Source organism: Heliconius melpomene, chromosome 11 (assembly GCF_056956725.1).
Source record: "Heliconius melpomene rosina isolate 202511_hmr_F chromosome 11, ASM5695672v1, whole genome shotgun sequence".
In the NCBI taxonomy this organism is placed as follows: domain Eukaryota; kingdom Metazoa; phylum Arthropoda; class Insecta; order Lepidoptera; family Nymphalidae; genus Heliconius; species Heliconius melpomene.
In genome coordinates this window covers 6,146,948-6,173,161 of record NC_140399.1, presented here as the reverse complement: position 1 = coordinate 6,173,161, position 26,214 = coordinate 6,146,948, and the positions used below count along the sequence as shown (strand labels likewise).

Sequence of the window (26,214 nt, the reverse complement as noted above, 5' to 3'; positions counted from 1 at the left end):
AAGAAAAGGTCAAATATTTTCTTTAAATATTTTAATACAAAAATGTTCGCTTACGTCAATATCACACACGAACTTACATCATCTATTTATATTAAGTATAAAAACTATGACTTCGAATTAAATTATCGTTCTCGCACAGTATAAAAAAACACATTCATCACAGTAAGGCGTTCGCTATACACAATATATCGAACGTGGACACGGACAGTCGGACACACACTACACTCGATCACAGTGAAGACGCAGTGGAATTACTTAAGGTAGGAAGTCAGACGCGCGAGCTCAGAGCCAGCACCAGAGCCAGCAGGCAGCTCGCCAGCGCTGTCGACGACGCTGGTGCTCCCGCCGCCTTGCTACGACCCGCAGCTTCCCCCGCATCTGCACAGATTACAAGACTAGAATGAATCTCCAGCCCTAAATACACAGCAGTTGGAAGTGCTCGACATGCCATAGAATACAAATGGAGTGAAGATGATAAAATGCATAATTAAAACCGCTATTAAACGGTAAAGCAAAACAAATGAAAAGTAACCTACGATGCGGGTGAATGATGGCGCGGCGGAGGACGTTTCGTGCCCTCCTAATAAATTGGAGCCCCGAGTCAATATTATAGTTTAGCTCCGCCTGATTGAACGTTGATCACTGAAACATGAACTTGCCTTAGGAAGACATCTTTAGTTTATGTTCACCGGTACCCGTTTGTGCTACTACTACTGGTGTATGTATGTACAATTCACAAAATCTCGTGCATTTCAAACTACTGCCAGCTAAACTAAGGTTTCTAATAAACTAAGACTATTTATAGAGGTTTCTAATTTATTGTTAGCCTACGACTAAATGTATATAATGTTTTGTTAGTCACACACATATCGAAATACATAAAAAACTAAAATAAGAATTTACTTTTTTAGTTCTTACAACATAATATGACAAGTGGAACGTGCAGAATCTATCTATTTTGAACTATTAGGTACTACTTTTGTACGTAGAAGAAGACGGAAATTTACAATTTAATGAGATTTATACGAAAATTATAAGGGAGTTTCTCATAGTATCTTTCTTCTTTGGGAAAAATTGCTTAGTAATTTCAACTTTATGTTTATATGTTAGTACATTTTACGTTTTAGTGATTCAGAAATTGTCAACTCAAATGTGAATAAAATTTATGTAGAACATACTGACTGACTTGAGTCGAAATTATCATAAAATTATATTATAGGTATAAAGCACAATATTTGAATTACCATTACCACGCACTCAAAATGTATATACTCGTATATCAAAATCTACATATTTATATTCTTTATAAATGTACCTACATAAATGTTATGCTAAAATACATGCAGCACCCAAGCCCCAACCAAGCTCACCCTCAACCACGCTCAACCCTCAAAGCAACCCAAAGTAACACTAGCATGCAGATGTGATATAAAATAAAACGTACAGACAACGCGTGAGAAGCTCGCCGGTACTAAAATCACCGCTTTTGTCTATAATCTCACTGGTATTCATATAATCCACTATTTTACTAATTTAGTCTTTGTTCTTTACGTTACTCTCTATGTACAAATATTCAGGAACTCGCCACCGAAGTTATTTCCTGAACCAGAAGAATGATCTGGGAGCGGATGATTTTACACCTAGAAGACAAACACAAACACTGACGTGGTAAACCCGACCACCATGGATTGACATTTAGTGTTAATAACGTAAACGTCATTGAAAATATTAAAAAAAAAATTGGTGCTGATAAAATATCTTTAAAATTAAATACTATGTTGAAATGTCCACTAGTCCACCATTTCATATTAAATTATAATTAAGACAATTTTAGTGCATACAGTGCAAAATTGTTGATTTTTGCGATACTACTATAACATTTACTGCTCGATTTATTTCGTGTGTAGTGCTGTAATATTTAAAAATAAATATGATGTGATTTTTATGTTTAAAAATTCTATACTTTACGCATTAGGTTCGGGAGCCCAGAAGCCGTCGTAAATATTCGCCCAACCACCGTCAACCACTGCATTCGGCTTAAGCTCAATTAAATATTAATGCAAAAGCTGGCATTTTTTTTCATTAAGTTAATTATATATTTAAAGCATGTTAACCATTTAGTCCATTTTGTTAGTTCGAAAATAGTTGTTTTTCAATGTTAGTAGTTAAATGTTAGTAAATTATAGATAATTATTTTTAATATATTAAGAATTTGTTTCACCGATAAATAATAAGTTAATGTTAGCACAATTTACAGACATACATAATTTTATTTCAGTAAGTAATAAAATAAAGATAAGTGGATTAGACAAACGAAGACGACAAAAAATATAAAATTCAGACAAGAAAATTCTTGTAACAATCACAAAAGACACAAACAGATATGAAAGATTGAAAACTCATCTAATACATAATCTTAAACCTCGAAGAAGTAATATAATACTAATCTACAAAGAATCAAATATAGAAACAAAACATACAAAGAGCAGGACAACATTGCAAAACAGTGGAAGACGGCATTTCTGTTGAACTTTCACTAATTAAAGGGGGACTTGAGGGGTCGCTTTCAAACTTATAAGGTCTAGTCAAAGTAATTTCAAAGTCAGTACTGCAATCTTTGTACTTCTTTAAAAAAATCACATTTTTTATAGCATTGAGTAAATTCCGTAATACAAGAATTCAGGGGAAAGTGGGAAACGGAAGTGTTATTGGGGAACTTAAAATATTTGTTTTACGTTAAGTCTCTGATAAATAATTTAAAGCTCTAATTCCTTTTCCAGTGGAAACTCCATCTTAAATGTTTGATGCAACAATATGTGTAGTTTGTTTTTAGTTTAGTATTGTATTTAAATGTTAATTTAGTCACGTCATAAGTCACCATCAATAGCAATATAGCAACAGTTTTCTTTGTATCAATGTTTAGTAGTCATTCCGAATGTTGTCAATTATCTTTCATCAAATTGTCCTCGTACTTCTAAAATCTGGTCATTCCACATTGGGGGTCCCAGTAAGGCTGTTGCCCTGAGTTTTTATTTAGTCATTAGGTCTAGTAACTATCACTTCAGTGTCTTCCAAGTCATCTCAAAGACCCTCGTTGAAACGTCTCTGGGGTCCCGAACCTACCTGCGTCGAATAATATGTCGCCGACGTCCTCGTCACTGTGAGGTGCATCGGAGAGTCGCGCGTTACCTCCAATGGTGCCTCTCGGCGCGCTGCTGCACCCGAGCCACCAATGAGCGGTCGAACGTGGGAAAGCGGGGTTGTCTGTGTCCACCTGCAAAATAATTTAAATATTATTTTTAATAAAAAGATAAAAAATACGAAATCACAAAATCAATTATGTATCACAGTATCCATCTTTTCAACAAAGGAAACACTCACGCTGAAAGTTCTATCATTAAAACGCCAATACGATCCTCCTTTAAAGAAGTAGGTATATCCATTAGTGTATTGTATAGCAGCATTTATATTATCAGGGATGCCCTCCCAGTTAGAAAGAGGTTTGGGGTATGTGGCCTTAACTGGAGGGCGCTGCGCGGGGTCGAACCTCCAGAACTTGGATCCCTTGTAGAAGTAAATTTTGCCGTTACCAGACCAAACTAAGGCTGCGTCTATATTATCGGGAATTCCGGTGAATCCTGAAAGTACAAAATATTCATATTTTATTCATGTTTTAAATTGTGTGATTGTTTTCGTAAAATATGAAACCACAATATTGCCATTGTAAATTTATACCACTGATACATTTTTAAGCACAACGTTTATTAATTAAAAAAATATTAAACATAAATGTATAGATGGCAGATATTTCCTTGAAATATGCTGAAAGAGCATAAAAAGCTATAATTTTCCAAGTGAAATATTGATAATTGTCATTATCATAGTAAAAAATAAAAATGTGTATATAATATATGTATTTTTTTATTTTTTACCATACCATACCAAAAAAAAATTTTTGTTATGATATGGTAAATACACTACATCAACAAAATAATATAAAAATGTTTGTTACCTTCACTAATATCCTTAGGATAGTCTCCGTCCACTTTTTGTCCATTATACCTCCAGTATTTGGATCCTTTAAAGAAGTATGTCTTTCCGTTCTTATATGTGAAAGCTGCATCGATGTTTGCGGGAAGACCAGGCCACGCCCGTGATATGAGGCGTGGGTAGCCGGCCGCCACGCCCGTGTCTGTTAGCCTCCAGTAATGCTCACCTTGACAATTAATTCAATTATTAATAAACATTTAAAAACATTGGGGGCCGGGGAACCTAGTGTTAAGACATTTCGTTCCCATTAAAATACTTCCTTTCCGACTTTCTTCCAAATCCTGGAGGCATTGTGTGTTGAGTGGCGGAACTTATCGCCATGCTTTGCCTCGTTACCAGAGCGAGAAAATAAATATATTAAATATTTCATTTCCTCGAGTGGTAATCGAACCTAAGGTTGTACCTTAGTATCGTACGTTTTTACCTGGCGCCACGACTGCCCTCAGCAACTGGCTAGTTCCATAAAATTAATTCACTGTTCAGCACAACGGTATATAACAAAAAGAAACATTTATAAGCATCAATTTACCTTTGAAAACAAAGGTTGCGCCATCAGCGGAATTAAAAATGGTGTCAATATTCGGATCAGAACACAAAGCAGGGTCTTCGGCTGAGGGTTGTGGTGTTGTCACTCGTGGAATAGTGGGATTCGGAGCACCTATATCAATTTGGGTTTTGTGCCCATATAGTGCCTGAAATATTAAACAGAACAAGTTATTTTATTTATATTGAAACGATTTCTAATTTTTAATACTAAATAAATATGTAGTGTTAGTTATTTGTAACAATATAAATTTAAATATGTTAAATGTTGTATTCATTAAATCTTTAAATTAAGAGATATCATTTTAATATATTTTGTATAATTACAAGTATAATTTACCTGTATTCCTTGAATGTCGTCTTGGTCAAGTTGGAAGGCAGGCTGGTATCCTCGGTAGAAGGGCGCCATCAAAGCTGATCGCACGTCGCTGTGCGAAAGTCCGAGAGAATGTCCGAATTCGTGCGCCGCTACCTGATGTCATGATTAACTAGTTTTTAATAATTTAAATAAATAAATTTGAAAGTTGTTGACGTTTGAATTTTTGACGGTCAAATAAAATATTAAAGTACAATAAATATGTTTTATCGTTTGAGACCGCGTGGAGCAGTTGTTATTAACAGGTTGTTTGTGGGTTTGAATCCCAGTTGGGTAATTAATTATTAATTAATAATATTTTCATTTCTTCGTGGAGAAAGGAGTGTCTTATTATTAGACCAGTGAAGTTGAGAAACAAATATACAGGTTTTTGTATAAATAATTTTACTTACTTGGAAGAGATTGGTCCCTCGATTTAAATTAATGGACCATACTTCAGCATCGTCGAAATGAGCATCACCTCCGTAAACCTTTAAAAATAAAATTAATAATAAGCTTATCAAAATGTGCCAACAAAGTCTTTAATACTTAATAAAACTTTTCATTTTCATACAAATTTTTTTCCATTCCCCTTAAGAGAAAAGAATAAAGAAAAAAGATATTTATATCCGGGATCCGATTTTTATATGAAACACTTTAACGGAAGTCAAATGACTCACACGTTATTACTCACTACACTATAGTAATTTATGTTTGTTACTCAGATAGTACCTACACACAGTAATGTACACAAAAGTTTTATTATTCATAAAATGTCAGATCACCATTACCACCTTTAACAAATATAATAAACTATCATATAATATACTAAAATTATACTATATATATAGTATATTCTTTAATTATTTTCAATAATAACTGAGAGAAATTTGCTTAGATTTTTTTTAAATTTATCTATACAATGTGAATTTTTATATTAATCCTGTTATGTTATAAAGGAAACGGCTATAAATTGTTGTGACGACAATATATTACGTCCTATATACATATATCTATCAATATAGTACCATAAAAATGTAACACAAAAACAAATTTTCAATGAACTACAAAAGAAAAAATGCTATAACATAATCAAAAAAATATATTAAATGTATATAATCTTGAATGAACATAAACCTCTTTTTTCTCCTCTCTATTACCCCACTTTTTGTCTCCAGAATTCGGCAGAAAGTGGGGAACGGAGTGTCTTATCGGTCTTAACACTAGGTTCTCTCTGCCTACCCTGCCGTGTGCTTCCCACAAGTTTGTATGTTACTTCCGAAACATATTAAACATCTATTAAGCATTTAAATATCTTCACACGCTTTGCTCTATAATGTTTGTATTGTGGTGCCATGGAAATGAATAATTTATTCCATTTGACCAATCGCGTGGTAATAATCGTTATTAACTCGGATACCGGTTTAGAATATTGTGTGATGCTTATACTTAAGATAACAATTAATATTAAGTTGAATTAATATATATTTTTTAGTATTGTCTCTGTTTTTAGTTTTTCTTTTATACTATAAGTAAAATCACAGAAACAAATTCTGTGTCTATAAAGAAAAAAAATAATCCTTTTTTTGTTATATCTGTATGGTAATTACTATTGCATTGGTGTGGTAAGGTTAATAGGTAAGGTAATAGGTAATAGGTAAGTAATAACATACCACAGTTAATCAATAAACATCTCGTAATGTTTTGAACCATCGCTTTAAAAGCGATAGTTTTTTGCTTTTATATATTTCTTTTTATATATTTCTATTTATCTTGAGAGCTTGTATAAATATATCTTGTTGAAAATTACAATTTACATACCGGGAAATAAGCGTGGGCGAGGGTGCCTCCGGGACCGTCAAAAGGATCGCCATCACCATGCTCTCCTTTTTCGAATCTGTTATAATAAACAAAATATAGGTAAAATAATAGCGCTTATATTATGTTTCTTTTCAAATAAAAAAATTAAAGGAAATTTTAATTATACAATGAATTTTTATTAATATTTTTATAGATAGTTTACATATTATTAGAGAAGAAGATGAAATCTTTAATGTTTCTATTCCTCGCTCTGGTAACAAGGCAAAGCGTGGTGTTGAGTTTCGTCACTCAAAAACAGAAATATTATCATAATTTTGCATAAAACGAGAACTGGCCAAATGTGACATTAGCTCTGGTCCAAATTAATCATCTGCCGTATAATGGATCATTATGGTGAAGCAGTCAATGACAACGGTTACGCAACGAGGGTTGCTATTGTGACGAAATCTGGTGGATTCAACTGGATTCGACAATTTAAATTATGGTGTATCTCATTGTTAGATCGCTTGTAGCAGATATGTACCTATGTAGTTATGTACTTTTGGAGTTGATATCATTGTTTTATTAAAATGTCCAAATTTTTATGTATTTAAAATAATGATGGATTTCTAAAATACAATTTTTGCATCCGTCAATTTTATCTACATTTGCCAAATTTTGTGATAACACAATCTTGAGATGAATATGCTCTCCCCCTTTAATCTGATTAACTCGATTTTAATCTTTTAAATCCACTTACTCTGGTGTTTTACTATGCATTACGTTATTATCGTATATTATTTATCAATTAAGAAATTCGTCAAACTCGTTAGAAAACGTATAAAAATTTGAACATAGCGGGATTTGAACCTTTACCCGTTCTTGGAAACTGTCCAAGATGCGTAGGCTCAAATGATGCTGCGTGCAAAATCTAAATTGCTAAAGTCTTTTCTAAATGTGATATAACACAAAAAATAAGAAATTTATCAGCTGTTCTTCAGAAAATTATTTTAAATCCTAAATGGATTTTTAATAACTAATACAAAATTATATATGCTAGTATGATACCTGATTTCAATATGCACTTGTCCAGATCGTTTTTGAGTAAAGGTAAGGTCGGTGTAATCAGACCAAACAGAGAATGCCTTAGCGAGTTCAGCGTCCACTTCAGCGCGGTTCAAGCGGGATGGGTACTTGGAAATCTTGTATGTGAGGTTCTTTACTCGCCATCTTGAGCCTGAGAGCAAAATTTTATGTAAATAATATAAGTATGTTGTCATTGTTTACTTTGTGAAAGATATTATTTACTCCAGATTAACTTATTCTAGTCATATTTTTATTTACTTTAAGTTGTAAGTGTAGTTTTATTGGAATCATTGAAGTATGTCATAGTAATAACTAGAAATACATATAGGTATGTTTAATTCATTAAGTCTGTAGAATAAGTAGCTGACATGCATAAGAATTGATCTTTGCCCGTTGGCATGTGAATATACTCGTAGATCTAATTATTGTTTCTTAGGAAACAAGATTTCCTCATAACGTTTTCTATGAATATGTTACCAGTGCAGAATAAAAAAAGTATTTTTTTATTTAAAAAAAATACAAGTATGCTACTAAGACCTAATCTTATTATACTAAAGTCTTAAATATTTTTAATTGAAGAATTTCAAACGCTCACCTTGCAAAGCATACCGCTTAGCACGACTTTCGCCAAAGCCTACTTTGTCTTTAACTCCACATCTTGGTAAGGACATTAACTTCACTGTTTCTTCATCTAGTTCACCTGTTTAACATAAAATTTGCATATATATTAGCCATAACATATAATTTTTAAATTAAGCCAAAATACAAGTCTCTATAGTACCAACGGCACCAATGATAAAAAGAAAATAAAAAGTTCGACATGTCCATAACGTTTTTTTTGCACCTAGTAACACAGAATAGGTATGTAGGTATTTTAAATACAAACGAGCGTAGTATTCAATTTTGTTTGACTATGGAAGTACACTTGTAACGTTTGTTTAAATGATTCTTACATAGTCACTGATAAATGGGAAAAAGTTTAATCATTTTAAATAAATATATTGAATCGAAATAGACATCTATCGTACATTTTTATTTTTTATCGTAAGAGTAACAGCAAATAAAAAACAATAATTACCGCAATATTTAAAGAAAATGCATTGTAATATTAATTGCATTAGAAAATTAAAATAAAATTATGTAAAGTTATAGAGATTGTTTAAGAATTTTCTGTATATTTAATCTGTATTAATAATATCATTTAGGACTACGAGATAAAATTTCTAAGATACATATATGCTAGGTGCTATTGTCTCTATAATACAATAATAAAAAAAATAAAACCAACTTAAATTTTATAAAATTTATTATTTACGCTACTTCCCAAATTTGGTAATCGAACGTCAAACTGAGGCTGTTTAGGAACTAGCACAATGATCCTAAATGAATAATTTATATGTATACATCGTTATTTGGTTACATAATACCAGCCCCGTACAGACACCAATAAACTACTTTTAGTGGCAAAGCACGTATATTATAATTGGGATTCAAGTTCAGCCCACGTGATGGTACGGTGTTCGAGGAGTTGGCTGCCAAGTGCCAACAGTGACTTTGCAGACTTAATTACATTGCCAATGTCGCGCCTTACTCGTGACGACGCGAATTAAATTACTTCTTATTATTATGATTGTTGCTATGACACACATATGCATGTTTAATTAATTGTGTTTTTTTAGTGTTTTAGTTTAAACAGCAGTAATAGACAGTCGTAACGTAGTGTTAAGACACTCACCGTCGCGCTTTGCCTCGACTTCAGAGCGAAGAACATGGAATTATTAAATTTTTCATTTTTTGAGTTTGGAATCGAACCCACAACCTGTCACGTTTACAATCACACTTAAAGCCCCTGCGCCTGAGCTGATCTCATTTCTTATAACATTTGACCATTTTGAAACATTTTTTTTTCTATTAATAAGGCTGAGATAATAAGAGTTTTAATCTCAACGAGATCCATCAAGGCGACAAGGTCACGGCATTCGGATGTTGGATATGGGTTGCCATTACATCAACTGCATCAACTCTATAATTGAAAACTACGTTGTCACGCATAGGTACGAATCATGTATTTTCCTCTATTATCTCTTAATGTACACGTCCGCCATAATTTCAGTACAATGCAGTTTGTTAAGTTATTACATTGAAAAATAATTCTATAATATTTATTTATTATTTTCATTTATAAGAGAATTAAATCTCTATTTACTAAATAAAATAGGAAAGCTCCAAAAGTTTTTTTTTTAAATATATATGTTTTCTAATTTTACTATTTAGCAGATTTTAGTAATTATATTGTTAGATTTCCCTACCATTATAACTTACCAGTATTGTTGAGGCCAGCAAAGCTTTGGAACTCCGCGATGGCTTTCCTCCACGACCTCTCGTCCATGAGGTGACTGCTAGAGGGATTTCTTACAGAGGGACTGAGGTAACCATACTGTGCCAGGTACATCTGGAAATTCATCTCATAATCAGACTGCCGCATCCAATGTTGGACATGGACCTTTGTCGTGATGATAGGTATTAGTAATGGTGCAAAGAAAAGAATTAGTTAAGCTGAAGCGTTCACTAAAGAAAAACGTTTAAATTATATCTTACTACATATTATGTAAGCAATACTTTGTTTATATAGTAATCCTACTAATAATATAAATGTGAAAGTTGAGGATGGATGTTTGTTTCACTTTCACGCAAAAACTACTGAGGGGATTTTAGTGAATTTTTACAGTAATATAGATTATACATGAGAATAACACATTTATGTAAATATTTTGTATAATTTTGATATAAAATAATTATAAGTTTAAGCGGACAAAACCGCGTTCAGGCTACTAGTAATTAATATATGTGTGAGAAACAGATGTTTTTCTAAAAAACATATTATACAACTAACCTCTACCCATTAATGTATTCATGGTGGAATTTCCTTTTATTATGGAACTGTACTACTTAAGCACTTAGAAAGAATACAGGCGATGAATAAGACTGGCACGTGAGTAACGTTTATGAATGTGTTCCTGTAAATCTATCCACATATAAAATCGTTAATTCCTTACTTAATGTGATTTATTTTAAATATATGTTCTTATAAGTGAAACATTTTATTTTCCGTTTCTCGCTGTAACTCGCATAAAACCGGGTTTGGTGATGGAAGCTAGTATTAAGAAACTCCGCTCCCCACTTTCCCCCGAATTTGCGTGTTGAGTGGTGGTACTCAAAGCCGCGCTTTGCCTTGATACCAGAGAAGACTAATTTACGCTTTTTTATTATTATTATTATTATATAGCAAATTAACCACCTATTTCCTTTACAATTTCATACGACAACTTGTCACAACTGGATAATAAAATACTTATTTCATTATAACAAGGAATGTTCCGACATCAGGAACAATAGAATGAGAAGATTAACCATCACGCTAAGAGATTACCAACACTAATATTAACCTACTAAACGTAATTTGTCATTATCGAGAGCTCAAGTATATTAAATTCTTATAACTGATGACAATGTAAAAATTATTTTTATTGCTTTTTTAGTCACGAAATGACTTTAACAGCATTACTTTGAGAAACTCTGGTGTATAGTAAATTGTAATCAAATATAAAAGGTCCAATTGTATATCTTTAAACACCGTGGACATTGTAGAACTAAAATATGCTGTCTTAAATTACCAGTTCCCAGCCAATTATAGTTTTAATTAACTTATAGTTTAAGGCCAGTTATGGATTCCATTCCTACTCCAGGAAATTAAGCAGATGCTTTCAGATTCGGCGGAAAGTAGGTAACAGAAGTGTCTTAATGGGGACGGAGTGTGTTTGAGGAGGAAACACTAGGTTCCCAGGTTCCCTCTAGGTTGTGAAGAAAAAAATATACACTTATCTATTCACACATTATCGTACACAAGCGCAAGGTTACCCACCATTGTTTATTGTAAATGCCTTTGATAAGGATAACGATAGAACGATAACAAAAAAAAAGTGTGCCGTTCCTCGTTTCGATTATCTCCTCTCAAACAATTAGTAACTAACGTTTAAATTCATATGCTAACATAACGTCAACAACTTCGTTCTACTTTGAACAGAATACTTAAGCACAATGATTCCAAAACCACTTGTTTCTGTTCTTATAAGAAATTCCGAAGTAAAGCAATTTTTCTTAATTATAATATATATTAACTTAAAAAATAACAAATGAAAATAACATGTAACTTAAAACGATTTTAAAATGGCTAAAATAATAAGAAATATGTATTTATTTACACCGTCAACAGAAAACCTCAACAAAGTCATAACTGAAGGCATCGTTTTCCGATCGTTCACCGCCGTCCCTTATGTAGGGATGGAAGTTCAAGTAGCAGCCGTCCTTGGCTGCGCGTGCGACGCATTTCAATAAGGCCCTTCTGTCTGAACTAAAGCTCTTTGTCCTATTCACACTCAGAGAGAAACACAAAAAACATTTTTTCTTTACTTTTTCGAAAAAAAAATTAAAAAAATCCATTTTAGTATGAGCTATTATTTAAAACTGTATTTATTTGTTAGGAGAAAATATTTACTATTGCCAAAAACGTCGTATATTAACACTAATGCCATATCATAATTTAAATATAAATAAACACACTAAAATAAACAATTCATGATATCTTTTAAAGTTTTAAGTAAACTTTTAATGACTAAGATTTAGACAGCGAGGGTATGTCTCTGTTTTTGGGTGCGGAGTACTTTGGCCGCTAGAAGGGGCGTTGACACCTGCATTGTTCATCGCACATTCATAACAGACTGCATTGAAATAACTGTCTAACAAGTGACAAGCTTTCGTATTCTAACAGTATATTTCGTGTACGCATCCCTCGTGTTATGATCGTATTTTATTTATTTACTAAGGACCTGCTCGCGGCTTCGCCCGCTTGGACTAAATAACTATTAGTTTACTAATGTGTATTTACTAATGCATGCATTTTCTAATATTAATATCATTTTAGATGGGGTGACGATATTCGCAAAGTAGCGGGCAGCGGCTGGATGCGAAGAGCTGAAGATCGAGCTCAGTGGCGTGCCATTGGAGAGGCCTATGTCCAGCAGTGGACGAGGACAGGCTGATGATGATGATGATATCATTTTATAAAGAATACAGTAAAGTTTCAGTTTATTGAATAAAACAGTTATTTATTGCAATTCTATCTAACAATATTCTTTAAAATGGTATTTTTTTTATTTATATGTTGTAAAATAACTAAATATAAAGGCGAGCTTGCCAAATTACAATAGTGAAAACTGAAATCCTTTTCTGAGATTAACGTGAATAAACGCACATATAACAATTTAAAAATTGTTTTTTCTATTACGTTATTAAATGTCACCAATAACATTTTTTCTCGTATATCTTCTATGTATATGTACAGATACCGATCCGTTACGATTTTATTATGTAAAGGGAGAACTTACAATATTTTCTAGAAACATAACATTTTTTTGGACAATGATTTAAAAATATTATTAAAAGTTGCATTACAACTAGAATATAAATATAACTATGAAACAACAACACAATACAAATAATTATCTTATCATATAATCAATCAATAAGCAATAATTTAATGAACCCACATATAATCTTAAAGAACCGTAAATAAATCATATTTGCACGAACGCCTGAGCATAATAAAGATGTCTGTCAAAGTTGGCTCAAATTTGGCACATCCGTATCGAGGTCAGTGTGTCCCCGCAAACCGTTACAGAGGCTGCGCGAGCGATCATTGAAAGCGGTAATGATATTGTACGTCGATAGTTTACAAGTTTGACTTTTTAAAATCGTATAAAAAGGTATAAATAAGGCAATAAATATTGATTTAAACGCGACTGGTTGTTGGGTTGAGTTACAATCTCATCTGATCTCTGGCGTCCAGGGTCCAGCCTTCAGATTTCAGTGGAAAATGGGAAACGGAGTGTCTTAACACTACGTGGGGATTATAGCTTGAAGTAAAAAATAATAGATATTAAGCAGTATTTAGTAGTAGAATACAGGTACATACATAGTTTGACTGTAGTGTAGTCTAATAATAAATTTAATTGAAAATCTTTGCTTACATTAATAATAAATGTTCTATTAATAATAGTGATTGCGAAATATTATTAATTATAAATTATTACTAAAATCATAACTAATCTAATAATAGTCAATATTATTCTTATGAGTAATTAGTTGCGCAATAAAAATTTATTGATTTTTATTGTTATATAAGCATTTGCTTAAGATTCCTATTTTTAAGTAATTTCAACAAAAAATAGCTTTAGATCTGTACATTACTCAAAATTAATCACTGTTTAACAAAATTAATCAATTTTAATATACACTGTAATGTAATGTTAAAGTATGATATATTTAAGATATTAAAATTTTACAAACGTTAATTAAAATCCCTTGCAAAATATTTTAAATGAACTTAGTTTGGTAGGGTTCTTTGATTATGGCGTTCCGAGCGTGCCAGTTGACCACATATCACTTTGCCAATGCGTGGAGAAGATGAAAGATTTATTAATATTTTTTTATTTCGATATAGTGTATCTCTTAACACGTGCCATAATAAACATTAACTTATAAATTGTAATATATGTAACATTATGCTAATATGTTACATATATTACAATTACCATCATCGTCCAATTACACCATGTTCCTAAGATTTTATAAAGTAAAGATTTATGAGGCAATCGTTGAAATATATTATATACAGATATTAAATATAAATGGTATATTAAAAACATCGTACTCCTAAAACGAGTCATATTGAATTATTAAGTTGAACTATAAGTATTAAAATAGTGAAAAAAATAATTTAATTTTGATTTATTTAAAATAAAATATGTATCACCAGAGGTCCAGAGTAGTATGTAGATCCAGAGGCATTGTTCTTGATTGGCGTAACTCAACGCCGCAAATTGAAATGATTATTGAAAGAAATTTACATTACTTAAAAACTGACCATTAAAAGGAACATTACATCATGACAGTCGACAGAACTCTCTTATCAACTGATTGTTGCGTCTACCGGTTGCTGTATATGGATAGATTTTAAATAGTAAAACGATGACACTTTGTGTTCTAGGAAGTATAGTTTATGTTCAAGCAAGATATGCTTTTCGGTAGACGGAGTACACGTGCATCTACTTTTAAATACTTCCTCATAAAATATAGTGAAGTATCACTAGCAAAATTTTAAAGTAGCCTCTGACCAAAAATATCACCTCACCTTGGCAAAGTGCTTGCAGCTCTTGAACTACTTATCCGATTTTAATTAAACGTAGCTAAGAACCAAAGCGATGAACAAGGCCTTCGATAAAAAAAAACAAACTCAAATCGGTTCATTAAGTCAGGAGCTACGAGCTATGTGCCAGAGAAACACATACAGGTCGAAATTAAAACATCCCCTTTTGTTTTGTTGCGTAGAGGGTTAAAAAAATTGTTAATGAAACGTAAAAGAACACATTTGGATCAAACTAACAAACAATATTTCTAAATAAAAGAAAATAATAATAGAAAAGTTCTATCTATATAGTAATTTATTTAAAACGAAAAAAAAATTAAAAATGCTAAAGCTGTTCTGCCTACAAAGTTTATAGACTTTATCAGATGACGTTTAATACATCAAAAACAATGCAACCAATGAATAGTAATGAAGTACTATAAATTACATGTATTATTGTTGAAAATAAATATGTGTAAATGGGGTTGGCGTAAGAACATGACTGCACGTGTATAATATAAGACGCATATTGCAGATGAGTGGAAAAGCCTCTGCTGCGCCACCACCAGCTCGTGGACTCTATAATATTTGTGGTATAATTGGACCATTTATTTGTAAGTAATCTAATTGGTAATTTACTGCAATAAATGTATTATTAATATTGAATAGCTGTTTCAAAACACATAAAGTTTTACGCCGTTCAATACACAATGCCTCCAGAACTCAGCGGAAAGTGGGGAACGGAATGCCTTAACACTAGGTTCCCTCTGCCTACCCTACTCTGTGTGCGGAATACTTTTTTTGATTTATTATCTTACCTAAAACTGTTCTGCCGATTTTTATGCAACTTTGTACTCATATTCTTAAAGGTACTAGATAGGACATTGATAGGACTTGAATCTCTAGTAGTTACATATATAAAAACATGAACGCCTTCGTGATATCGCGGGAGAAGCCATGAGCGGGTCGCTAGTATATTATAATAAACAGTAATAGTCAGGCATAACCTCCATTTATTAACTCTGTCTACTCCGCTAAGGATAAAGCGAGAAGCTGATAATATTCTGGACACAAAAATAGAATTTTTTGTAAATTTAATTCATATGATAAAATATGCTTATTTACAAATGAGGAATGATGCCCCAAGTTACCTTTTAACAAGTCCTTTACATTCATCAGCGACGTCCACGCCTCTACGTTTTATTAAATAGCATCTATCAATTCAAAATGTATATAAATTCGAGAACGTGAGTTGTTTAGGCATGCGGGGAACAAACAACAAAGAATCTAAGATTCCGCAAAATAACACGAGTAGAAAATATGCGCAATAGACATCAGCTATTAACATGGTACTGTCGGCATTTAAATATTTATCACTTATTTATGCTAATTCCGATAGAGAATTATAAAAAAAAATGCTTGTTGTTTAAACAAACACCTAAGCCTATTTATTTTCTTTTGTTATTTCTTAGTTATATTAGTAGTTATTTTAGTTTTATAAGGTCCTTTGCTTATTTTCTATATTTTATAAAATTCTAAATATAATAAAATAAGTAAGATAAATATGTTTATATTTATTTCACATTTCGGTTATAAAAATATCATCTTAAACAATTATCACACTGGTATTCATTTTCTATGAAATGAAAATGTATTGTATCCTCGGTAATCGGATTTAATAATTTTTTATAACGAGGCAGGCAGGAATCTGGGAACCTAGTATTAAGATACTCCGTTCCCAACTTTCCGCTGAATTCTTGAAGTATTTCGTGTTATCAGGGCGAGAAACAAAAAGATATCAATCATTTCAATCTCCCAAGTGCGAATTGAATCCAACCTAGCGCCACTGGGCCACAACGGCCCTAATTTGTTAATTTCATCACATAAGTAGTTCATAAATGATTTATTAAGCTCATAAAATTTGTACCATATGTCTTGTCATCTTATTAAACGAAATTATGAAGAACAAACTCCTGAGATGAGATTAACGCAATAAATAATTGAACCTATAATTACCAGCAATTACTCTTCGATTGACAAAACATAAATATATACTTGTTCGCGTGCTGTCTGCATTTGTCGTAGAGTGTATTTTTTTCACGCCGCCGTCGCCCTTTGTCCGACTCACGTTTTGTCACGTTGTTTAGCGCGTTGTTGATTTTCATAATTGATCCGTCAATCATCAAATAGCTTACACGTGTATTTTTTTTATTGGGAATAAACATTAAATGTTAATAGGTTATTTAAAAAAAACAGTTTCACGCTTTATCCCGTAATTTAAGAAATAATAACTTGCTGTTGTGATATGTGTGATGTATCACAAAACCGTGATGGTTGACAATTGGAGTTGCTAGGTTGATGCGAACAATGAGAAGTGATCATCAGAGGACGGTGGCCGTGGCGCGCGTGTTGAAGGTCGGCAAGTGCTTCCTGCGTGCGTGACGAGCATGCGCGCCGCACCGCAAACCGACAACCTCATATTAATATTCTACTAATAATAAACACATCTGTGCTCACCAAACCGCAATGGCTGTCTCATTGGTTTTGTCTACGGCTTGTCTCGTTAAAGGAAAAAATCAGGTTCCCGCTGTATCCCGCATATAGCAGGGTTCGTTGGCTCCCCTTTTTCAGACGAATCCCCCATCCTCCGTTCCCCATTTTCAGACGAATTTTTGACGAAAATCAATGCCAGAGTTTTGGTGCCAAAGCGAACAAATTAAAATATTAATAAATAATAATTCATTCCCCCAAATGAGGATTGAAGGCACAACCATTGCGTTACAGAACTTGTGCCGCTGCGCCAAGACGGCTGGTTAAGAGAAATATATAATTGTGTTTTCGATACGCAAAAATATCGCTGAAATCTATTTCTACAATAACATCATTGAGGTGACCCGGTCGCTTCTTGTGTTTAGTTAAAAGCTATTGTCCGTTGAACTGGTTAACGGTGACTATTTTGAGAGTACCGAGTTTTCAGTTTTAGCTACTATAAACTTCTAACGAGGCCAATTTTAAACATGCTTACTATACGTAATAAACACAAATAAAAAATTTGCTCTATGCTCTATTTATGTAGTTTTGACCTGTGCACAGATCTTCCGGACTGTATTTAAATCTATAATCACGCTGTATCTCGCATACAGCAGGTTCCTCAATTCCCGCCGAATTCTGGAGGAATTACGTGTGTGCAACTCCCACCTTTTCACTTGATGCCAGAGCGAAAAAATTAAAAGAAATCATAAATAATAATTCATTCCTTCGAGTGGGGAACCTATACAGTCACACCCTCGCACTCCTGCACCTCGACGACCTCAGTAAACTGAGTTATTTATAGAGTTTATTATCTTATTATATAGCTTTAAATATATTACATTTTCTGGGAAATTCAAACGTGACTAGAGTTCAAGACTTCTTTGGTGAACACCAAATACCATTTTTCATCAGTTTATCTCTGATGATGCGAATGTGAGCTATAAAAACTCATGTTTCCAACAAACATAATAAAAAAACGACGACCGACTACTAGATTACAGTTAGGTATGCGCACTTTATACTCCTTCCCGAAATTTTTGTTTTAGCTACATTTTTTCTTCTCTATAGAGAAGCCTACATCTATATATACATAGAATAAAACTGTAACTCATCTGTCTGTACATGGACGATATATGAGAATATTTATTATTGGGGGCATTTGTTAATGTAATAGAACCAAAAACAATGATTTTTGCCTGTTTGTCGGTCCTTCTGTCTCATCTTAGAAACGGCTTAACCGAGTTAAATGCAGTTTTCACTATTGTATTTAGTGTTAAAGTTTAGAGTTTTAGATTTCATACATAAAAAAAATCAATATAAAGAATTACGTACGAGAATATTGCTACAAACTACAAACTAAGTATGGATAGTGTCCCTAAAATTAAAAAGTTATTAGATCACGAAAGTAATTCAGCTGAGAAAATAAATAATTATATAGTACATGCGGGTATTCTATATAATAAGAAAAAGTATTTTTTTTATATAAGAAATATAAAAAAATGTTGTTATATGCCTATATATTTGAAGAGTTCATTGTTCTGAGTTACGGCGTAGGAAATTTTACGAGAGATGTCCGCTGAACGGGACACGCTACGAATTTTTATGTCGTATTAATCGTACAGAATATAACAACACTACGAAAACAAAGAATATCTTGGATTCCACACGTCCTGCTGGAACCATTGTTCCTTAGTACAGGTGGACGATGGGAGAATGACCTCCTATATAAGGGTACGCTAACAGTACCCATTGATAATAACAGGAAATACTTCTCTTGCGGTTCACAACTGTGATTTGCGTAAGTAATTTTAAACCTATTGCGATGACCTATTAAAATCTTTTACCAGCTTCACGCTGTATCCCGAACACAGAGGCAGAGGGAATCTAATGTTGAGACACTCCGTTCCCCATTTCCCCCGAATTCTGGACGCATTGCGCCTTGAGTAGCGGAACTGAACGCCGCGCTTTGCCTCGACAACAAAGCGAAGAAATTACAATATTAATTTAAATAACAATTTCATATGTTCAAGTGGGGATCGAACCCACGACCAGTCACGTTTATAGTGACACACTTGGCCCTTGCGTCACAACTGGCCTTAATTAATTAAAATCCCTTTATTTCGATTAGTATAATATAATATTGTAAACGGGTTTCGTGACTTATTTAAGCGAATGCCACAGTAGCTACCTTTCTTCTATCATCCGTATCCTAGTAACGAAGCAACGTTAGCATTTCAATACTTTTTACCTGCATTTTTCTTTCGCTTTTACTACTATAGAATAACTGTTACAGGATAAGCAAGTTAATAATATCTCGATTTTTTTATTTGTTTCAATTATAGATTTAATAATTATGTAATACGAAACTCCACATATAGGCGACTATGCGCTAGCAAACGCTACGATTGTGAGTTCGATTCTCACTCGGGAGAGTATAATAGTCGAGAATTTGGCGGAAAGTGGGAAAGAAAATTATCTCAATGAGAAAGCGTAGTTCTCGAAAATCAGCTAAATCGGAACTTGCAAGTGGATAAATTTGATTCAAATAGGAAAATTTTACATACACTAACACACATTTCACCGTTAAATAAAAGCTTGTGTAAAAACACGATCTAAGACAATAAACAAGTTAAGGCAATTGAATGAACTACTTGTTAGTAAAGTGCTCTACAAATAAAAGAATGTATAAGAGTTGTACTAAACAATTACTCTTATACACTTTTCTTAAGTAGTACGAGTACATAAGGCTAACTTTGAAATTTTATTTAATAAAACAGGTTATTAGAGCGTAGATTAACCTTGACACAGTGTGACTCGACAGAATCGTAATAAAAATATCCTATTTTTTATTTCCATGGCTAAATATTATATCTTCTAACTAATTATTGAATCCAGCACATATTAATTAATTATATAAATTAAAAAACAACATTGTTACAACATTTTCTTAAACAAAAATAAAGTAAATAATGATTTTATTTAAATTGGTAGAGCCAAATGGTGACACTGGCCAGATTAATAATAATTGATTTAAATTTGAAATCAGCGGCACGCTGATCGAATTGTGAAAAAAAAACAGATAATGAAATATTGATCTTTTTGACCTAGACTTCCTAAAACACTAGAATAAACCCAATTTAATAATTAATATACATTAATTAAATATTTATTGATGATTCTTAAAAGTAAAGCCTTTTCAAAATTCATAATAATGTTAATATTTTTTTTCTGCTGACAACCCTATTCGATGCTATGACTCACATGACGTTCGATTTCTGAGAAACGGAGTTTATTGCCGTTTCCTCTTGAACCCTACATTCCTACCTGACTCACGACAACGACGGAACCATTTTATGTAAATTTTTCCGACGTATATGTTATTCCGGTAACACTATAATACCTGTTAGATAGGTATAAGAATATATTTAAAAAGAAGAATATAAAAATTATTTTATTAAATAAAAAAAAATATGTTTCTTTATAATCAATATTTCGAATCAGAATTTTTTAAATCAATATTTCGAATCAGAATTTTAATTCTTTAAAAAATACGCAAAGGAAAAATTCTGCCTCTATAAAAAAATTAAACAGAAATGACGCAAACGTTCACAAGAAAAAAAAGCTAAAATGACCAATAAAAGCGATGTAAACATACATATTATGTACGATTAGCAATGAGTCACGCTCGTACATTATGAGGTCGATTTTAAAAGGCAACACGTTGTTTGGTGTGTGGTAATATTTGAAATTTCCATCTTGTCCGGGTAACATTTGTTATGAATGAATGTTACTACACTGACACTACAGTGTCGTTCATATTCAATTAAGATGGGTGAGCAAGTTTCTGAGAAACATGAATCACATATATCGTTATCGACCCAGTACGAGATCATTTCCGATTCCATTCTAATCGATTAACAGATGATGTTGTATGGGATATTTAATTAATGGAACTTATTACTCATCTAAACTATTTACTTTTTATTCAATAAGAAAAACCGTAGATATTTTTTTAAAGTTTCAAAAAGCTATTTTTTTTAAATAAAATGTGCATGAACTATGATAGGAAGCAGCTGTGAAATGGCTGATACTCTGATGTGAGAACATATCCAGTACTTACCATAGCTTTGTTAGTTTCTCCGAAGGCCGGAGCAGCACTGCTTGGAGTAAGAAACACCATCGCTGCTGCCGCCGCCCATAATATTCTCAAACTACTTCTCAATCCTACGAACGCCATACTTCTAGATGATGTGTTTTTTAAAATAACTAAGCTCATTTGTTCTTTAAAATTTCTATAAAAATAATGTTCTCTTATAATAGACGATATGTCATTCTTATATTATAAAAATAACTATTAACCGATATGGTTACAAATATTTTTATAAAAACATTGATCGATTTTGGTCGGTTGAATGTTGATGGATCTGAAAAGAAAAAAGAATGGTCATTACTATTTACTAGCTTTTTATGATTAAAAAAACAAATAAAATTAAATCAGCTTCACGCTGTATCCCGCACACAGCAGGATTCGGAGTGTCTTAACAGAGGCAACCTAGTGTTAAGACACTTCGAACACTTTCAGCCGAATTCTGGAGGCATTACGTGTTGAGTGGCAGAACTCAACGCCGCGCTTTGCCTCGACACCAGAGCGAAGAAATGGAAATATAAACGTAAATAAATATTTCACTTCCTCGAGTGGGGATCGAACCCACAACCAACGCTTTACAGTCACACCCTTGTGCTGCTGTGTCATGACGGCCTTTATATGATGTTGCCATGTTATAATAAAAATATTATTAATACGACATTTTCCGGGGTCACAATCTCAGTTGACATCTCGAATGACTCATATCACTTAGAATACTTATCACGTGCTAGCACAACACGAGTAAATCTGACTTTTCGTCGTTTTGAACACAGGCAAAGTAATAAATTATATCTATTTTCTATATTTCGAAACTTATAGTATAGATACCATATAGGATTGTCCTAAGTTCACCTGACCCAGATATGGCACGAGGTACGGGCTTGTCAGCAAACACTGTTATCAATAGATGATAAATCGTTTAAACCAAATCGTCACTCATAGAATAACCTATTTGTTTATACAAACACTATATTACACACTTTATTGATATTAGAGTTAATCTGTGCTGATTTGTTAAGTGCAAATGTAAATAAATTATATTATTAAAAAATACTTATTTTTATTTGCTATATTTCATTTAAACAGCTATAGCAATTTATAGCATAAATATATAATACAAAACGATGGATTATAGTCTTAATTGTCTAATAGGGATGTAATCTTATATTAAATCGAAATTGTAAGGCCAATAGTGAAGTGACGATAGCGATTTTCTGCTCACTAGAGCGTGACGATGGCAGTTTCACCGGCATTGGTTCTATTACCTAACATTTTATTTACCGGATTTTTTTCTCCACAAGCCCATTTACAATTGCAATGTAAATTTTGGCTTCGAAAATAAACTCGTGCCTAATTATTTTGCGAAATTTAATAATCAATGTCTAATTTGTTTGACCGTAGAGATTTAAGTAAAGTGCCTTTTAAGCAATCTTAGCATTGGAATAAAATGGCGTGAAGTAAGCTTATTTAAAGTTTTCACTTATTTGTTCTCTGTCATATTATCAACTAAGAATTCAATCATTAATTATAAGTTGTATTGAAATTTTATTAATACTATTAACAGTTACATTATTTACATAATTACTGTATTGAGACACTTTGTTCATTTGCAAAGGTTTGATTTTTGTTTATTTATCTTATCTTTATAAGTTTAGAAACTTTTAATTTGAATATAGAATGGCAACAAGTAGAGTTTTAAAGTTTTAATTTCAAATATTTGAAATTAAATGTCATATTATTTTTTATTTTTATCATTCCAACGTATAAAAATAAATAGTCGATTTATTTTATATTTTAATTATTAAATTTAAATATATAAGATAGTGATTCCTTATATTTTAATTATAGTCTTATGTGCTTTTTCTATCTATTTTTGACTCTGACTCTACACACACTCTACGAGTTAATTTTTTTACATTTTTTTAAATTATTTTCTTTGTAGTTACATAAATAAAAACTCATCACATTATGAATTCTGATAGGTCATCTTATAAACCGAACCAGTCATGCGTACAATTCTGGAAATTGAATAATTAGGGAAAATCATTGTCAATCAATCTAAATATGTACTTATAAAGGAAAAGTTAATAATAATAAATTGTTAATAAAATTTCTCGATATTAACTGTCATATATTTATTTATAGAATATACTTATTTATATGTAAATATTCCACAATATTCAGACTAAAATATAAATTCGTCATAGTATATCGTAAGAAAGTACATATATAGAGCCGTAAAAATAATGTTTCCGGTTCCGGAATTTATTTTCCGTAACTTTGAATTCATTACTTTATTTGCGTCTGAACGTTCCCAGCATTTAAATAAGATACTTGCGAAGACATTAACTCTCTCGGGATCACATAAGGTATAGAGATTCGCATCTTGTGACATTGTGTTGCTCTTACTTCCTTAGCATCGTAGGTATATTAGAATAGTAAAATGACTATTAATATAGTGTTTATCTAAAAAATATTATTGTAACACTATAAATAATTTATAAAAAAATACCGGTAATATAGGTTCGTTTCATGAGGTCTATTTTATAATAGTTTATACTTAAAACGATCTGCCTTAAGTCGGTTTAAAATTTATTATTATATTTTTTTATTTATTGTTCCTATTTCTATAATATTGGTTCATTTAAGTTCAATATCTTTTTAACTAAACATATTTTTTTCTTTAATGATTAAAGGGTCACACACTAAACCAAGTAAAATAAACCTCTCCTTTACTATTCTTTATAATAAATTTACAGAAATGTGAGCAACATCTACAGTATAATCATGTCGGTATATACAAAGCTATACTTAACATATACTACTAATGTATAGTATATACATAGATATACTTGTTTCAATGCCGACGTTTTAAATTAGAAAAAAAATCACGATATATTTCCTGTTATTCTATGTATTTTACCTCAACGACATTTGTATGATGACTCAATTAATATTGACTGAGAGGAGTAAAAAACGTATAATTATAATGTTTATTTACCACTTCCAGTTCGACACTTCACATATATATTAAAATAACACTTTAAATAAATGATAAATAATTGTTAATTATTAACATTAAATTAATGATAATATTTAATAATAGCAGTCAATTATATTAATAAATAGAATTTATTATTCTAAAATATATATAATATATTTGTATGTACATTGTAAATGTCATGTCCTTAATAGTTGACTTGCTTGAACAATATAAGAGATCTTCTTATCAGCGATAACGTATAACAGTCTTATCCAGTAAATTATCTATGACATACAAATCGCTATGTTCTTTTTTTAGTACAAGATTTTTCTTATTCGTTTTAAATTAAATAAAATGTTTGCAAATTAACCTAACTATTAAAAACGATTAAATTTATGTTTCTTAATTTTTTTATGAAATAATTCTAACCTAATATTAATTCTACATACTAAATACAGAATAATTTCTTTTTTTTTTATATTGATGTTCTAAGAACATAAAATATGTATGTAAAATATAATATAAGCCCGACCGACGTATGTAGTTATACGACGTTAGTTATTCGACACATGTCATTCATAAAGGGGACTGACCAGCACACCTAGCCTAGCATTAATAACCCTATGTCTAGTGAATACGTGAGTACTTTTGTCATTGTTGGACTCTAAATCGTAGGTAGTTTTCGTTTCTTTATTGAAATTTATTAAATATTTTTATTATTTATCCACTAAAGAATACAAAAACTAAATAACATATTAAAAGGTTTTTACTATAGTACAAAAACAGTACTAAGCATGATATAAACTAAACAAGTTATTAATTTAACTTTATACGAAGACTATTTATATATAATAGAATATTAATAATTCTTTTATTTTTAATAGAATATTAATAATTCTTTTATTTTTAATCTGTCAGTTTTACAGTAGAAACACCGATGTACACTTCAGCTGACGCGGTAGGATATGAATGGAATGTTATCTACATACCTGTAATTCAGATCCCGAGTTCACGCAATCCTTACTATATGAAACATGTGGGTTTTGTCCACTAGTGCGTTCACGGTGTCCAAAGTACAACATTCACAGGGCACTTCAGTCACAAATTCTCGTTGTTCACTTGTTTCTTTGCAATTGAACGAATTTTCAAAGAAAATGAAGAACGTACGAGTGTCGAGCGTATAGCGATCGTTGTGCCCCAAGTGGCACGACCTATCGCTTTGCGCGGCTTTGGGCGAGTGTGCGGCGCGCGGTCCGAAGCCCGCTTATAACTGTCTCGGGGCAACTAGGCCTCCGCCCGCCCCTTTGCCCAACTTACTACGGTCTACAGGAAAGCTCGCGTGTCCAGTCTGCGTGTACAGGACCCTAAGCATTGGCTTTTGTTGTAAAATATTTTGTTTAAAGTTAAACTGTTAATATTATATTTAAAGTTAACGATTTGATGCTAATATTATTAAATTGCAAGACATAAAAATG

The 26,214-nt window shown here is 32.0% G+C and overlaps 1 protein-coding gene across 13 annotated transcripts; it reads right to left on the bottom strand.

Moving 5' to 3' along the window:
- Window positions 1-16: 16 nt before the first annotated feature.
- On the bottom strand, window positions 17-25,994 carry Mmp1 (Matrix metalloproteinase 1). 13 transcript variants are annotated; one of them, XR_014878417.1, is made up of 15 exons: window positions 25,729-25,994; window positions 21,730-22,033; window positions 10,157-10,310; window positions 8,430-8,534; window positions 7,817-7,985; window positions 6,770-6,845; window positions 5,362-5,439; window positions 4,934-5,065; window positions 4,580-4,742; window positions 4,013-4,216; window positions 3,382-3,638; window positions 3,124-3,274; window positions 1,445-1,640; window positions 537-642; window positions 17-378 (listed from the first exon to the last, which is right to left on the bottom strand). XR_014878417.1 is itself a non-coding variant. In XM_085192911.1 (13 exons), exons 2-13 carry the CDS (start codon window positions 21,883-21,885, stop codon window positions 269-271), a joined length of 1,755 nt encoding a protein of 584 aa, XP_085049037.1. In that variant the 5' UTR covers window positions 21,886-22,033; window positions 25,729-25,994; the 3' UTR covers window positions 17-268. The 13 variants fall into 13 exon arrangements, 4 of the variants coding, with proteins under 4 accessions (XP_085049037.1, XP_085049040.1, XP_085049039.1 ...); XR_014878420.1 differs by having other exon boundaries at window positions 10,157-10,286; XR_014878422.1 differs by having other exon boundaries at window positions 345-378; window positions 3,190-3,274.
- Between the last annotated feature and the right edge of the window lie 220 nt (window positions 25,995-26,214).

Excerpts from the sequence above, each read along its gene's own strand:
- Mmp1 (XM_085192911.1), bottom strand. The coding sequence starts at position 21,885 with ATGAGCTTAGTTATTTTAAAAAACACATCATCTAGAAGTATGGCGTTC. Across the intron at positions 5,440-6,769 it reads TCGCCCACGCTTATTTCCCG|GTTTACGGAGGTGATGCTCA; the intron begins GTATGTAAATTG and ends TTATTTTTAAAG. Across the intron at positions 5,066-5,361 it reads GAGGGACCAATCTCTTCCAA|GTAGCGGCGCACGAATTCGG; the intron begins GTAAGTAAAATT and ends TCATGACATCAG.